At 30.3% G+C, this 15,656-nt stretch overlaps 1 protein-coding gene across 2 annotated transcripts; it reads right to left on the bottom strand.

Moving 5' to 3' along the window:
• Positions 1-263: 263 nt before the first annotated feature.
• LOC134708096 (small ribosomal subunit protein uS2m-like) lies at positions 264-15,502 on the bottom strand. 2 transcript variants are annotated; one of them, XM_063568398.1, is made up of 4 exons: positions 15,364-15,502; positions 12,021-12,167; positions 1,644-1,661; positions 264-969 (listed from the first exon to the last, which is right to left on the bottom strand). In XM_063568398.1, the coding sequence occupies exons 1-4, from the start codon at positions 15,416-15,418 to the stop codon at positions 305-307; spliced, it is 885 nt and encodes a 294-aa protein (XP_063424468.1). In that variant the 5' UTR covers positions 15,419-15,502; the 3' UTR covers positions 264-304. The 2 variants fall into 2 exon arrangements, with proteins under 2 accessions (XP_063424468.1, XP_063424469.1); XM_063568399.1 differs by lacking the exon at positions 1,644-1,661.
• Positions 15,503-15,656: the final 154 nt, after the last annotated feature.

The following is a 15,656-nucleotide window of genomic DNA, read 5'->3' as shown; positions in this document are numbered from 1 at the left end:
TTAAGATTGACAGTTTTAGATCTAGCATATTGACACAAAACATGTTGCAGTTCTTGGATAACTATAATTTAAAGAATTAACATGATTTAGTTTAGTAATTAAAAATCTATATCTTAATTCATATTTAAACATGTTAAAAGACCCCTCTTAAAATACTGTTTCAAGAATATCAGGTTTAAGCATGTTCTCTAGCTTCCATTGAACTCTCTACATGAGAATCCTTCTTATACTCTGACCATAATTAAATAAAACAATTAACATGATTAAGACACACTACAATACACTTTTATTTATCAATTGCTATCTAGTTTTTCACATCATTTTTCTGTTTCTCTGCTTTGGCTCTGGCTGCTTTACCTTTGAGGATAGCTTGTTTAAAGAGTCTACAGTATAACTGAACAGTAGCTGGTGTATCATCATTCCCTGGTACGGGGAAGGTTATAAGGCGAGGATCACAGTCAGAGTCTACAATACCTATAGTAGGTATACATAATTTAGCACTTTCATTGACTACCTGATGTTGTTCCACTGTAGTGTCTTTAGTATTAAATATAACACAAAGGTCTGGTATTCTTATTTCACTACGATAATGTCGCACCGAATTAGTAAACAGATTTTCCTGCCATTTACGACAGTGGCTATATTCTCCACTTTCCTTTGCTGTTTGCTCAATCAGATGCATATTTTGTAGATTTCTACTAAGAAACAGAATAACACCTCTCCTGTAAGCAATATGAGCCATGAAATTTAAAGCATCGTGTAGCAATGGCAAAGTTTGGTCTAAATCAAAAACATCAACTTCAAGTCGTGATCCAAACAAATAATCTGTCATGTATTCATTTCTACATCCTGATTTGTGACCAAAATGAACTCTGGCATCAAATAAATCATGTAAAGTCACCATATTCTTTACGTCAAAGAAATCTGGACTTGCTAAAGCTTCATCTTCAAAGTCATCAAAAGGGTATTCTGTAAAATAAATAGTTTGATATTCAAAGTCATCAAAAGGGTATTCTGTAAAATAAATAGTTTGATATTCAAAGTCGTCAAAGATGTATTCTGTAAAATAAATAGTTTGATACTCATAGATATCCAAGGGTATTCTGTAAAATAAATAGTTTGATAATCAAAGACATCAAAAGGGTATTCTGTGAAAGAAATAGTTTGTTATTCAAAGTCATCAAAAGGGTATTCTGTAAAATAAAAAGTTTGATATTGAAAGTTATCAAAAGGGTATTCTGTAAAATAAATAGTTTGATATTGAAAGTTATCAAAAGGGTATTCTGTAAAATAAATAGTTTGATATTCACCCTTTATTTTCCAAGATAAATCATGACAAAATGGCGCATATAAAATAGCATATATTGGACACCAAAGTAAAGCCAAACAGATCAAATAACTTATTTGTTTACACTTTTGGTGTTAAAAGGCACCCCTCGGCCACCACTTGGAAAAAGTTATTACACTTGGGTTTTTTGAAAAAAACCAAGTGTAATACATTCCTATGTTAATGTTGTCCATCTGTAATCTTCTAATAATTCAAAATCAACAAAAATAAACACTTGAAAGAAAAGAAAAACAAACACAAATAAACACATGCAAGAAAAGAAAACAAACACAATAAAAAATTCAAAAATACATACGCTGTTCAACGATATCTTCTAAAGAAAAAAAGAAGAAAAAAACCTGACAAATGACAAAAAAACCCACAAACTAACAAAGCCAAAGAAAGTAGAGTTTGAATAAGTTTTTTAAAACAGAAAAAGTTACAAATACAACTCAAAAACAGCATGAACAGTAAGTTTTACAAGTTATTATCTTTTTCTTCACAAAAATTGTACAAGTAATTACTTGTATAGTTATGTTTGTACATGTAATAACCTGTATGATGGCATCATACAAGTAATTACTTGTATAAAGTTTTTGTTCAAGTTATAACCTATACAAAATAATAATAAGTGCACGACATATATATATTTGTTTAGGGGCCAGCTGACAAATGGCTGAAGGACGCCTCCAGGTGCGGAAGTTTCTTGCTGCATTGAAGACCTATTGGTGACCTTCTGCTGTTGTCTGTTCTGTGGTCAGGTTTTTGTCTCTTTGACACATTCCCCTTTTCCATTTTCAATTTTATGATCTTCAAAGTCATCAAAAGGATATTCGATAAAATAAATAGTTTGATATTCTTTTCAGTTGAATTTCTGAAATTCACTTTCAACTTCAAGATTGTTAAAATATTCAATAAATAAAACTAGAGGCTCTAAAGAGCCGGTGTCGCTCACCTTGGTTGATGTGAATATTAAACAAAGTAAGCAGATGGATTCATGACAAAATTGTGTTTTGGTGATGGTGATGAGTTTGTACATCTTACTTTACTGAAATTCTTGCTGCTTACAATTATATCTATCTATAATGAACTTGGCCCAGTAGCTTCAGTGGAAAATGTTAGTAAAAATTTACAAATTTTATGAAAATTGTTAAAAATTGTTTATAAAGGACAATAACTCCTTAGGGGGTCAATTGACCATTTCAGTCATGTTGACCTATTTGTAAATCTTACTTGTTTGAACATTATTGCTGTTTACAGGTTGTCTCTATCTATAATAATATTCAAGATAAAAACCAAAAACAGCAAAATTTCCTTAAAATTACCAATTTAGGGGGAGCAACCCAACAACAGGTTGTTCCATTCATTTGAAAATTTAAGGGCATATAGATTTTGACCTAATATACAATTTACTCTAGTCAGATTTGCTCTAAATGCTTTGTTTTTTGAGTTATAAGCCAAAAACTGCATTTTACCCCTATGTTCTATTTTTAGCCATGGCCACCATCTTGATTGGTTGACCGGGTCACCAGACACATTTGTTAAACTAGATACCCCAATGATGATTGTGGCTAAGTTTGGATTAATTTGGCCCAGTAGTTTCAGAGGAGAAGATTTTTGTAAAAGATTACTAAGATTTACGAAAAAATGGTTAAAAATTGATTATTAAGGGCAATAACTCCTAAAAGGGTCAACTGACCATTTCGGTCATGTGACTTATTTGTGAATCTTACTTTGCTGAACAATATTGCTGTTTACAGTTTATCTGTATCTATAATAATATTCAAGATAATAAACCAAAACAGTAAAATTTCCATAAAATTACCAATTCAGGGGCAGCAACCCAACAACAGATTGTCTGATTCATCTGAAAATTTCAGAGCAGATAGATCTTGACCTGATGAACAATTTAACCTACCTTCAGATTTGCTCTAAATGCTTTGGTTTTTGAGTTATAAGCCAAAAACTGCATTTTACCCCATATGTTCTATTTTTAGCCATGGCGGCCATCTTGATTGGTTGACTGGGTCACCGGACACATTTTTTAAACTAGATACCCCAATGATGATTGTGGCCAAGTTTGGATTAATTTGGCCCAGTAGTTTCAGAGGAGAAGATTTTTGTAAAAGTTAACGCCGGACAACGGATGCCGGACGCAAAGTGATAAGAAAAGCTCACTTGGCCTTTTAGGCCAGGTGAGCTAAAAAGGAAAATGTATCCACATGGACACAGATGATGCCCTCACTTACATACAACATTATAAAGGGACATAACTCAAGAATGATGAAAATGATCTTCAGAAGCTACCCAAATTTGTACTTGATCTGAGTTTTGTGGTAATAAGTATTGTGTATAGGTTTCAAAATGTCTGGTAAACTTAAGTTACAGAACCAAAATTAAACATTTTGCAATTTTTTTTGATTTTTTACTCAATAATGGTTAAATTGATGCCACCAAAATTCAACTTTATCTGTCTTTTGTGGTAATAAGCAGTGTATAAGTTTGGTTGAGGCAACTTCAGTTAGTGAAAAGAAACTAAAATTTTGCATTTTTTCACCATCTATACAGGGCATAACTAGAGAATAGTTAGCAAGACATGATTGCATATGCAGTAAAAGAGAAATATCTGCAAAAGGCAATTTGGACAATATGACACTGTAAAAACAATGAAAAATATCAAGAATTTTAAAGAAAGGAGTGATTTAGTCCAGCTGATAAAGGTTAAAAATAAGCACTTCCGAAGCTGTTTTTTTAGCCCTGACCCTAAATTTTATTGGATCTTTGACACAGGCTTCTGTTAATCGACATAAGAATTATTTCACTTGCTTCCACTGGCACAGAATTCCAAACTAGACCGACCCTTTTTTCAATATTATGTAACGGGAAACACAGATTATTTTTTTAGGCCTTAGAGCTGATGAAGTTTTCTATAATTTTGATATAATTTGTCCCAAAAGTAGTACACTACACTGTCAAAATATTATTGAAAACCCACACTGAGTTGGGATTTCCTTAATTTTCATTTATTGTCCTAAAGCAATGCACTACAAATTAACTGTGGTCTCAGGATCAAATATGGCCGCCGAGCTGTCAACACCATAAAAATCAGCTCCTCAGTTTTTGCAGAATTTAGTTATTTTTTCAAAGTGCCAGTAATTAAAACCAATACCAAAGGATGAAGAAGTGAATTTGGATTCTTAAAATATATGTTTTGAAGAAATTTGATGTGGAATTACTTACCTATGAATTTTTAAAGAATTTTCTTTTGGATCTTTAGAGTTGAATTATTGATATTCTATTGTGAGCAGTTTAATTGACAAACAACATTATGCCTGGAGGCAATTCTTTACTTATAGGTTAGACTATACTTGGTCATGTTTTATGAAGATTTAAGCCCAAGGCGGAGCCGAGGGCTTAAATCTTCATAAAACATGACCAAGTATTGTCTGACCAATTTAGAACATATTCACACTTTCGAGTGACCTTACAATAGCATATCCTTTCCCATTGTAATATTCAAACCTAAATAAGAGTTCACTTTTTATAATGAACTTAATGTAAATCTTAGGTAATCATCATTTCAATGGATGGAATGCAATAGCTCTGACATAGTTTGTTAGGACCAAATGGATAAATTGTTTTTCTTCTGCTTCAGGTAAAATTTAACACTTATTTATCTTGAGATTTTTTTCTTTAAAAAAGCAACACAATAAATTCCATTTTTGATTTTTTTTATAAATATAAAACTCTCCGTATAAATATTTCAATTCAGACCGTTGAACATTTTAAGTGCTTACTTTTTATTGATAAATTTACATGTACATTTGTATTGTGTTTCTCTGAAAAAAAATCCCTCAAATATCAGGTATATAAATTAAATAAATACTATTTTACATGTTTTACCTATATCCTTAAGTTACTCCAATTATTTTTGTTTATTATAATAATTCTATATACATGTTTGTGTACCATTAGAAAAAGTATGAACATTTGAAAAATTAAAAAATGTTTTGTTTTAATTTTTGCTCTTTTACCTTTAATCAGTAGACTTTTTTCCCAAGGAAAATGCCTCAGGGAATTGTACACTTTGTTAGTGCAGTTATTAAGAGTTCACTTTCATAATTAACTGACAATGAAAAGTCATTCATGTATAGCATTTCATAGTGCATGGAAAACTATGTACTATGAAAATTAGAGGGGGAAAAACTGACTTTTCATTGGACGAGAACGGGTGAGTATGTTCTAACAAGTAATAAAACTGGACAAAATCCTAAGGAAAAGAAATCTACTAACATTAATACTGTTCAAACACTATTGTCAGCCAGAAAGGATTTAGATAAAACAAAAGCTAGAACACAACCTAAATTACCTAAAAGAACTCATTCAGATTTGTCTAGTGAATCAGACAATAGCATGGACACTAGTGGATTAAATAGTCTACAAAAGGACCTTGATGAAATCAAAGGGGATAACCAAAAAAGATTATCTTGACATACTAACAAAAGATCTTGTAAGAACCCATGATTTAGAAATAATTGTTACCTCTATTGTGACCAAACTACTTCAAAGATTTGAATCAACAATGGATAAGAAACTTAACACTAAATTAACAACAGTACAGAAAGAAATGCAAGAGATGCAAAACAAGTTTGAAGCCTTATCAATAGAAAATGAAGAACTTAGAAAACCAATTGACCAAACCAGAGATGTAGTTATTAAAAACAAAAAAGGCTTAGAGGATTCAACAAGAATGAACCAAGAGGCATTAACTAGTGCCAACTATAATGAACAATATTCTAGGAAAAACAACATCAAAGTCATGAACTTTCCTAGACGTGAGGATCAGAATTTGCGATCAGACTTTATAGAAACTGTTAGAAGGGATCTGAATGTTCACCTTGAAGAGAGGGATGCTGTTGCAATCCACCACTTACCATCAGACAAACCTGGACCAAAATAAATGATAGTTAGACTTTTCAATAGTGATGTTAAAAGAAAAGTGATGGTAGAGAGAAAAAACTTGAATAACAAAGTACGCATTAGTGACGACGTTACCTGGAGAAACATGCAGCTTATTAGTAAACTGAGAGACATGAACTGTTTTGAATCTGTATGGTTTTACAACTCTGGAGTATATGGTAGAATGGAAGATGGTTTACAACTGAAGTTTAACTTATTTGATAATATAAGGACAAGGTTACAAAACAGAAAATAGACAAAATGTATTGAAATTCTTGGTTTTAACTGAAATTAATAGAAAATGTTTTTACAAGTACTCATTTTGACACCTTAAATAGTTACTGTAAAATTATACAAATTTATATCTAGAAATAAGAAATAATTTAACTACTTATTTTGAATGTGACTCAATGTTGGTTTTTTGGTTTTTTTTTTTTTTTAATTTTGTATTATCTCCCTTGAATCAATATGTCCAAGTATTTCTGCCCTAGATTATGTTTATACACTACTATTTTATAATAATAAGAAATATTGATGATAATTTATATTATATAGAAACTTTATGGTCAATTTAGTATACTTAAAACCTAAGCATATACAATCATGACATGCATGACATTTATAATGTTTATTGGTGACTTAACTTGTATTTTTTGTTATCTCCCTTGAGTCACTTATTTCTATTATGCTTATAATTGAACATGTAAATATATACTACTCACAATTACAATTATAAGTGACACTTATGGCAAATGTTAATGTAAAGATATTATTCTGTAACTAAAAAATTGTGAAACATTGTTCATAATTATGAAAATGCTTTATCACAATCATTGACAATTGTCATATATATTCAATCCATTGAATATTTTTTTAAACTTTTTCTCATTTATTGTTCTATTTTTTTTCATTTATTTTTAAACACTCCTTTGAAAATTATCCTGTTTGACATCCCCATTCTAATTACTTGTCTGTGTTTACATCATTATTGGAAAATTATGTTTATTTCTTTCATTCAACTACTTGATGTAATTTGGATGCAAACTTTTAACTATCAATGAGTTCATTAAAGATTTTGTCTGTTAATTGTCAAGGCCTCCGTAACACATTAAAAAGAAGAGACGTATTTGATATGCTGAAGTCAAAGAACTGTAATATATATTGTATTCAGGATACTCATTTTACAAATGATATAGAAAACATAGTGAGATCTATGTGGGGTTATGAGTGTTATTTTTCATATGATAGCTCAAACTCTAGAGGTGTAGCTATTTTGTTCAATAATAACTTTGAATGCAAAGTGTTGAAAGAAAAAAAAGATATAAATGGAAACTATTTAATTTTAGATATTCTTGTAGAAAATAGAAAGATAACTCTTGTATGTCTATACGGACCAAATACAGACAATCCTGATTTTTTTTCTAATATTATGTCTGTTATTGATGATTTTGAAAATGAATACTTTGTTATTTGTGGTGATTTCAATCTTGTCCAAAACCCATGTATAGATTATTGCAACTATGTGAATATTAACAATCCGAAAGCTAGGGAAAAAGTATTGGAATTTATTGAAGAAAGAAATTTGATAGACCCTTATAGAGAACTTTTTCCAGATGTACAGCAATACACTTGGAGGAAGAGAAATCCTTTTAAACAGGCTAGATTAGACTTTTTTCTTCTCACTGAAAACTTTTTAAACAGTCTAAAAAATTGTAATGTACAATGTACTTCCGAGCTATCAGTCAGATCACTCTATGATTTTGCTAGATTTAGAAATTAACCCTTTCATTAGGGGAAAAGGTTTGTGGAAGTTTAACAACTCTTTATTATATGATATAGACTATATAAATACTATTAAGCAAAAAATTCAGGATGTGAAAAAACAATATTGTGCTTTAGTTTATAATATGGAAAATATTGACAAAATAGATAATACAGACATTCATTTTAGAATTAACTGTCAGCTTTTGCTTGAGACTCTTCTTATGGAAATTAGGGGGAAGACAATTTCATATTCAAGCTATAAAAAAAAGCAAGACGAAAAAAGGGAAATAATTCTTTGAAATGAAATAACTCAATTAGAGGAAAGAGTTGATGAACATTCGATTAAAGCATTAGAAGCAAAAAAACATGAGCTTGAAAGTTTATTAACACAAAAATTAAAAGGGAAATTAGTAAGATCCCGTGTCCAATGGATACAGGAAGGGGAAAAACCTACTAATTATTTCTGTGGCTTAGAATCACGAAATTTTATGAGCAAAATTATTCCCAAAGTAGAGAAAGAAAATGGGGAAATTATAACAAAACAAAAAGATATTTTGAATGAAGTTAAATATTTTTATGACAATCTTTATAAAAAAAGGGATACTAAAAGTACTTTAAGTGATCTTAAAAAAGACTTGAAAAATTTAAATGTTCCTATACTTTCGTCTCTGGAAAAAGAAAGCTTGGAAGGTATAATTACTGTTAAAGAAGCTGGAGAAGCATTGAAAAAAATGAAAAACAACAAAACTCCTGGAACGGATGGTTTTTCAGAAGAGTTCTATAAAATTTTTTTTGGAAGGATCTTCAAATTTTTATTGTAAATTCTTTAAATTATGGTGCAAAAACAGGGGAACTATCTGTTACACAAAAACAAGGGATTATAACTTGTTTGCCAAAAGGGAATAAACCCGCCACTTTTTAAAAAACTGGCGCCCTATATCTTTACTGAATACTGTGTATAAAATTGGATCAGCAGCTATTGCAAACAGATTTAAGAGTGTCCTTGATAAATTGATAAATTTTGATCAGACTGGTTTTATTAGTGGAAGGTATATTGGGGAAAATATAAAACTCATTTATGATATATTACAGTACACAGAGAAACATGAAATACCAGGGTTATTACTTTTGATTGATTTCGAAAAGCTTTCCATTCAATATCATGGGATTTTGATAAAAAATTTTAAATTTTTCAATTTTGGCAAATCAAATGTCATCAATTGGGTTAAAGTTTTTTACAATAATATCAACTCTGCTGTCATCCAGGGAACCTTTCAGATTTTTTTACTATTGGAAGAGGTTGTAGACAAGGGGACCCCCTGTCTCCATATCTTTTTATTTTATGTGTTGAGATTCTGGCATTGAAAATAAGGGAAAATAGCGACATTAGTGGTATAGAGGTCACACGGGTTGAGCATAAATTGTCACAATTTGCTGATGACACCTCTTTGATTTTGGATGAGAGTGAAAAATCTTTACAAGAACCATTATTAGAATTAGACTGGTTTGCAAAAATATCTGGACTGAATATTAACTTCAAAAAAACACAAGTTATTTGGTTTGGGAGCAAAAAATATAGTACAGATACTTTATGCCCTAACAGAAATCTGTCCTGGGGTGAAACTTCTTTCAAATTACTAGGAATCAATTTTGATGTAGATCTTAAAAACATTGTTAAGATAAATTATTCTGAAAGAATTGTACAGATTAAAAATACTTTAAATCAATGGTCTAAAAGGAATCTAACTGTTACAGGGAGAATAACTGTGATTAAAACTCAAGTCTTGCCTATTGTAAACCATCTCATTATCTCTCTGCCAAATCCTTCAGATGATATCATTAAGAGAATAAATGAACTTATTTATTCATACATATGGAACTCACCTATACATAGAGTTAAGAAGGATATTCTAATCAAAGATTATTTGGAGGGAGGTTTGAAAATACTTGATTTGAATATGTTCATTACAGCACTTAAATCAACATGGATTAGGAGGATTTTGCAGAGAGAAAGTAAATGGCAGAATATTTTCATGTCAAATATAGATAAAAGAAAGTTGTTTAGTTGTGGTGTTGATTATATTAGACAACTGTATATGACAGTTAACAACCAATTTTGGAAAGATGTACTAAGATCCTGGGAAATGATTATTCAAAAAGAAAGAAATTTTACTTATGATTCATTTTTATCAAATCTTCTATGGCTGAATAATAATATTAAGATTGGTCATAAATCAGTTATTTATCAAGAATGGTTCAAAAGTGGTATTAGATTTGTAAATGATATAGTTGACCAAAATGGATTGTACATTTCATTTGACCAATTTAAGCAAAAATATAACATTAACATGATTAACACAGATTTTCTTAAATTTAACAGTGTTATTTCGGAAGTGAAAGAGGCATCAAAATCTTTCCCTAAAGGATCTTACAAATTAGTTTGTCCTTTTATACCATCATGTCTACAAATATTTTTAAAACATTGTAAAGGATCAAAAGATATGTATTCTGTACTGATAAGAAATAATGTTATTCCTACTGGACAGCTTAAGTGGGTTAAAATTTTAGGTGAACAAAACCTGGACTGGAAAAAGATTTTCAGACTGCCTTTTGCTGTTACTAAAAATAGTAAATTACAGTGGCTGCAATATAGGATTAACCATTGCATTATTGCCACAAATCAGTATTTAGTTAAAATAAAATTGACTGATGATCCTTTATGTACATTTTGTAAGTCAGATAATGAGTCTATAGAACACCTATTTTGGAATTGCAATAATGTACTTATGACTACTTAATTATAATCTTTTTTTAAAGAAAATATTATTGCCATGTTATGTACTTGATCAGTGTTGATGGCTGTTACGAAAGAAATATGTCTCGTAAATTTACAATTTTTTTTTTCAACATAATTATGTGATATTAAAAATAAAGATAGGGATGTAACTGGATACTGTAAATTCAGAAATTATTGCGTGCATTTATTATTGCGACTTTGTCTTTTTAGACTTAAATGCGATTTTTATTTTTACGATTTTGAGAAAAATCCTGTTAAATTCATATAAAATATTTCAAAATGCGAGTTTAAATTATTGCGTTTACAACTCAGTCGCATTTTTCGCAATATTAAAAACCTCGCATTAATTTCTGAATTTACAGTAATCCTTTTGAGTTTTTTTTTTTTTTTTTTTTTTCCCTCTTTATTTATTTATTTTTTTAAATTTTATTTATTTTCTTTTTTTTTATTCTTTTTTATTTCTTTATTTTTCAATAGAAAATGTAAAATATTTCCAATTAAGATTTATTTATATAAATGACATTGTATTTATCTTATATGTATTATATTGTATGTATCATGTATATGTTGAAATTGTTGGAAATAAAAAAATCAAAAGTTAAAAAAAAAAAAAAGTTAACTGTGGTCTCGAACCTAAGAGGTGAAATCGCTAAATATAGAATCAGAACCTTGGCATCTTCCCGGAATGATTAAATCATGGTGTCAAATGGTCAAACATAAAATTGTCCATATTCTGAGTTGGAGCATTTTACAATGTACATGATGTACATGTGTGTGCATTTGTACATATACCTTCATATATACAATACAATATTTTTATTTTCAAATTAAAGGGCCCATTTAGAGCATAACATTAATTACAACATACACATTACAGAGTGATTAAAGAAACATAAAATAATAATTCTAATGCATGAGGAAAGAATCAGTGGTCAAGGGGAGATAATTTTGATTTCTTTTAGAGTATTTAAGTTAACTTATTTTCTGATTTTCTAAGTTGCAGGCCTTTATCGAGGTATGCACATAAATTAGATCAAAATCTGCTATCTTCATTAATTATGATCCATGAAAAAAGACCTTTTCTGTCTGAATTATCTAAACTGGGGTATATATATAAAAGCTGTGAGATGTCAGACCCTTTTAAACTTAAAATAACCTGATAAGTTTTTTTACCTTCATCTTTTTCCATTTTAATCTGCAGATTAAAATCTGACTGTAATTCCTGCAGTTTACCAGATGCTAGCCTGTTGCATTGTCTACTTGTGTGTATCTTCCTGATCTGTGAATTACACCCCTTCAAACCACTACACTGTCTTAAAGCTACAACAAACATGACAATTATATATACTGGTTTAACAATATACATTGTACAGGTAAAAATGTTCATGTACTAGACCTCTTCATAGTATCAGTCTTCAAGCTTTATTAATGGACAAATAATTATACCATGTATACTGTATTATCGGAATATTATACATACTACATCCCTGAAAGCATGTTGTATGAAAGAGCTCACATATATTACACACTCTCATACGAATGTTTTTTTTTTATCTAAGATTTCAATCGGAATCCCATATCTGATACTTGTTTAAAAGAGGGGTGAAAGATTCTATCTCATAGAACCAAAATAAACTGACAATGCCATGACTAAAAAGAAAAACAAATAATAAAAGTAAATACACACAACATAACATAGAAAACTAAAAACTACTGTAATCAACACGACCCCCCCCCCCCCCTTCCCCCCAAAAAAAACCCACAAACAACAACAACAATAAAACAAAAACAAACTGTAACTACATGTATGCAGAAAGCTTGTTGCAATTCCATCTATGGTCCGCAAATAGTCCAAAAATAACATAAGGTAGCAATACACAGTTAGAAGTTTAGTTTCGCATTATGGCCCCTGTGAATTTCTTAAATATGAAAGTTTTTGTACAATAAAATTGATTTTTAGATATTTGAAGAATAATATAGCCTTCTTAAGTAGTGGGTTTATATGAACATTTAGATTGATTTTAACATGTTTTATAGGCCATTTCAATGATTGACAGTCCGTATTTTCCTATCTGTACCGTTCATAGGTCCATAAATTATTGTAGTGTTTATCAACAAAGATTTTGCGCTCGATCTTTTCAATTCAATTTTATGGAAAAACGAGCAGAAAGACATATGATTTCGTTTGGACCACTTGATAGATATAAACCTATGGATTCAGGAAAGGTATCACTGTAATTCATTGAAATTTTCCTTTAGACCAAATTATGGAGACTTTAGTGACATGTTCACCCCCCTTTTTTGCTATATTTTGTATCTAAGAAATGCAAATTGTTGCCATGGTTACACCCAAAAGGGATTATATTTCACCCTTATGACCATTAGAAATCAAATCTATGGAAGATTCTCTTTCTACAAGTATATACATGCATAACACACATATAAAGCCTTCTTTGTTAGACAGGGGGAGAAAGAGGGCGTTTAAAAATTACAATTATGAGTGTCAATTTTAAGTTTTTTTCCTAACTGTGTATTGCTACCTAAGCCTAACAGCTCCAGAACGGCAGCTAGTTAGCCTAGTAGAAAGCACTTTTTTTGCACAAATCATGTTCATGATGTTCATGTTCAAACTATTTATATGGGGACGAAGTCCCAAATTACGGTAGAAAAATCAATAAAAAAATAAAAAAATAAAAATCAGGAAAATTTCCCGAATTTTTCATTCTACTAATGAACTCAAAATCGTTAACTTTTTTTTACAGATCTACTTCCTGTTCCGGTTTTTCCTGCATTTGCGCAGATTCTGTCTTGTTTGCATGAGACTTTGAAAACAATTTATATTTATCAGTCTAGTAAAATATAAGTTTGGATCTCAATACAAATTTAATTTTAATAATTGTTTGATATGAAAAAACGTTACCTGATGAAAGCTTTTCATTTGTTTACATCGAATATGACGTCATAACTTAAAGAACGTCACAGCTAATTCCCTAACAACAAAACCAAAATCAGGAACGTTACATACGGTATTTCGGTTTCTTTTATCAACATGATTGAATTAAAAAAAAATAATACATATCATCGTGTAATGTGTTTTCGTACTAATAACAATTTTCACTGCTTACAGTTTTCACTGTTGAGTTTTTATTCCGGCGTTTACTCAAATTTAAAAAGCATGTCCTGTAGATTGATTTAAGGTATCTAGATTTTTTTTCAATGCTTACTACGATTTTTTACTGTTTCCGATTACTTTGCGATTTTTGTATGTAAAAAAAAACGGCGTCATATGTTTTCGTATGAAATAAAAATTGGATCAGTACACGGACAGGAAATGACTACAAAATCCGGAAATTAATATTTTCTAAAGTCGTGATTCTAATGATCGCTTGAATGATAAAAAAAGTAAATAAATACTTTTCAGCACTAAAAATTACTAGTAAATAGTTTTAGGTTGGTAAATTGTGTGCTGAAATTTTAAGATTTTGATTAATTTCAGATTGGCACCTGGTTTGTACAAAATACATTATTTTTTCTAAAATAAAATGCAGTTTTCAAAATTTAGGATTAAATATAAAAAGTCAAGACTGTTTCATCTTCATGAATCAAGGATGTATACAAAAAAATTATAAATGAAATATTGAATAATTAGATTTTGAACAACCATTTTATATAAGAACCCTACTAATTTTAACTCGCTGGTTTGTAATTAAAACGGCCCAAAAACACATGAAAGTCAAATGTCTTGAAGATCCGGTATCCGACTTGCAAAAAACATATCTGGACTTTATTTTAACCCTTCAGAATTTTTTTCTATAGCTATTCTAGTGATGCATATTTTTGACATTAAATAAAAAATGGCTAAATAGGTCAGTTTTATTTAATTTGTTCTAACGTCTTTAAAAAGCGACGTTGAATATGTTTTAAATATGTCAAGTTGTAGTGGTGTTGTTGTTCTAAATATAGAAACCGAAAAACACGGCACAATGTACGCGTATGCAGCCGAAACCGACGAAATGTGGTTGATACGAAAACATATGACATACGAAAACATATGACACGACGATATAGACTTCGTCCCCATTCACAGGTTATGCCTGCCTCATATACACCTTATCACTATTTGTCCGCCATTACTGGACATCACACAGGGTCCCGTAAAATTTTGACGTCATAATTCAAAATATCTGACGCCACAATGGAAAAGTGATTGTTGTATGACGCCAATAGTTCAAGCGGAACAGATTCTCGGGTCAAGCGGAAATAGCGATAAGGTGTATTACATTGTTGAGAGAGAACAGATATGATACTTCGAAAATTGTCTGGGAAAGACGTCAAAGCTCAACAACAACAAAAAATGTGATTCCAGTGTTGTAAGATTTTGCCATGTTTTCTCAATTTCTGACTTTTATCATGTTGTTTATTGATTTTGTTTGTTTGTTGCTATAACCATGAACCGTTATATCCCTTGGAACCCAAAAACTGGCTTTTTAAATGTATTTTATCTTATGTGTATTACCCTTGTTTAAATATTGACTCGATGCTCTATTTGCGAAAATTCTGTAAGTGAACATTTTCTTTATTTTGGTACATGCGACCTATTTCCCAGGAAGTATAATAGCTGTTCTAATCCTCGGTCGGATTCCGGGAACGAGACAAATCCGCAAAAGTTTAGTTGTTCCTTACATTGCGATATATACTATTAAAAGACTATTAACCTTTTGAAATAGTGCAAACATGATACCCTGGCTGAAAAAAAGGGGAGAATGTGAATGAGAGCGAAAGTGATTTGGAAGAACGGCTGTTACCTCT

This window comes from Mytilus trossulus, chromosome 2 (genome assembly GCF_036588685.1).
Source record: "Mytilus trossulus isolate FHL-02 chromosome 2, PNRI_Mtr1.1.1.hap1, whole genome shotgun sequence".
Classification (NCBI taxonomy): Eukaryota; Metazoa; Mollusca; class Bivalvia; order Mytilida; family Mytilidae; genus Mytilus; species Mytilus trossulus.
This window is presented reverse-complemented; position numbering and strand designations above follow the sequence as displayed.

Excerpts from the sequence above, each read along its gene's own strand:
- LOC134708096 (XM_063568398.1), bottom strand. The coding sequence starts at position 15,418 with ATGTTCACTTACAGAATTTTCGCAAATAGAGCATCGAGTCAATATTTA. Across the intron at positions 12,168-15,363 it reads GAGTCAATATTTAAACAAGG|CTTTAAGACAGTGTAGTGGT; the intron begins GTAATACACATA and ends TGTTTGTTGTAG.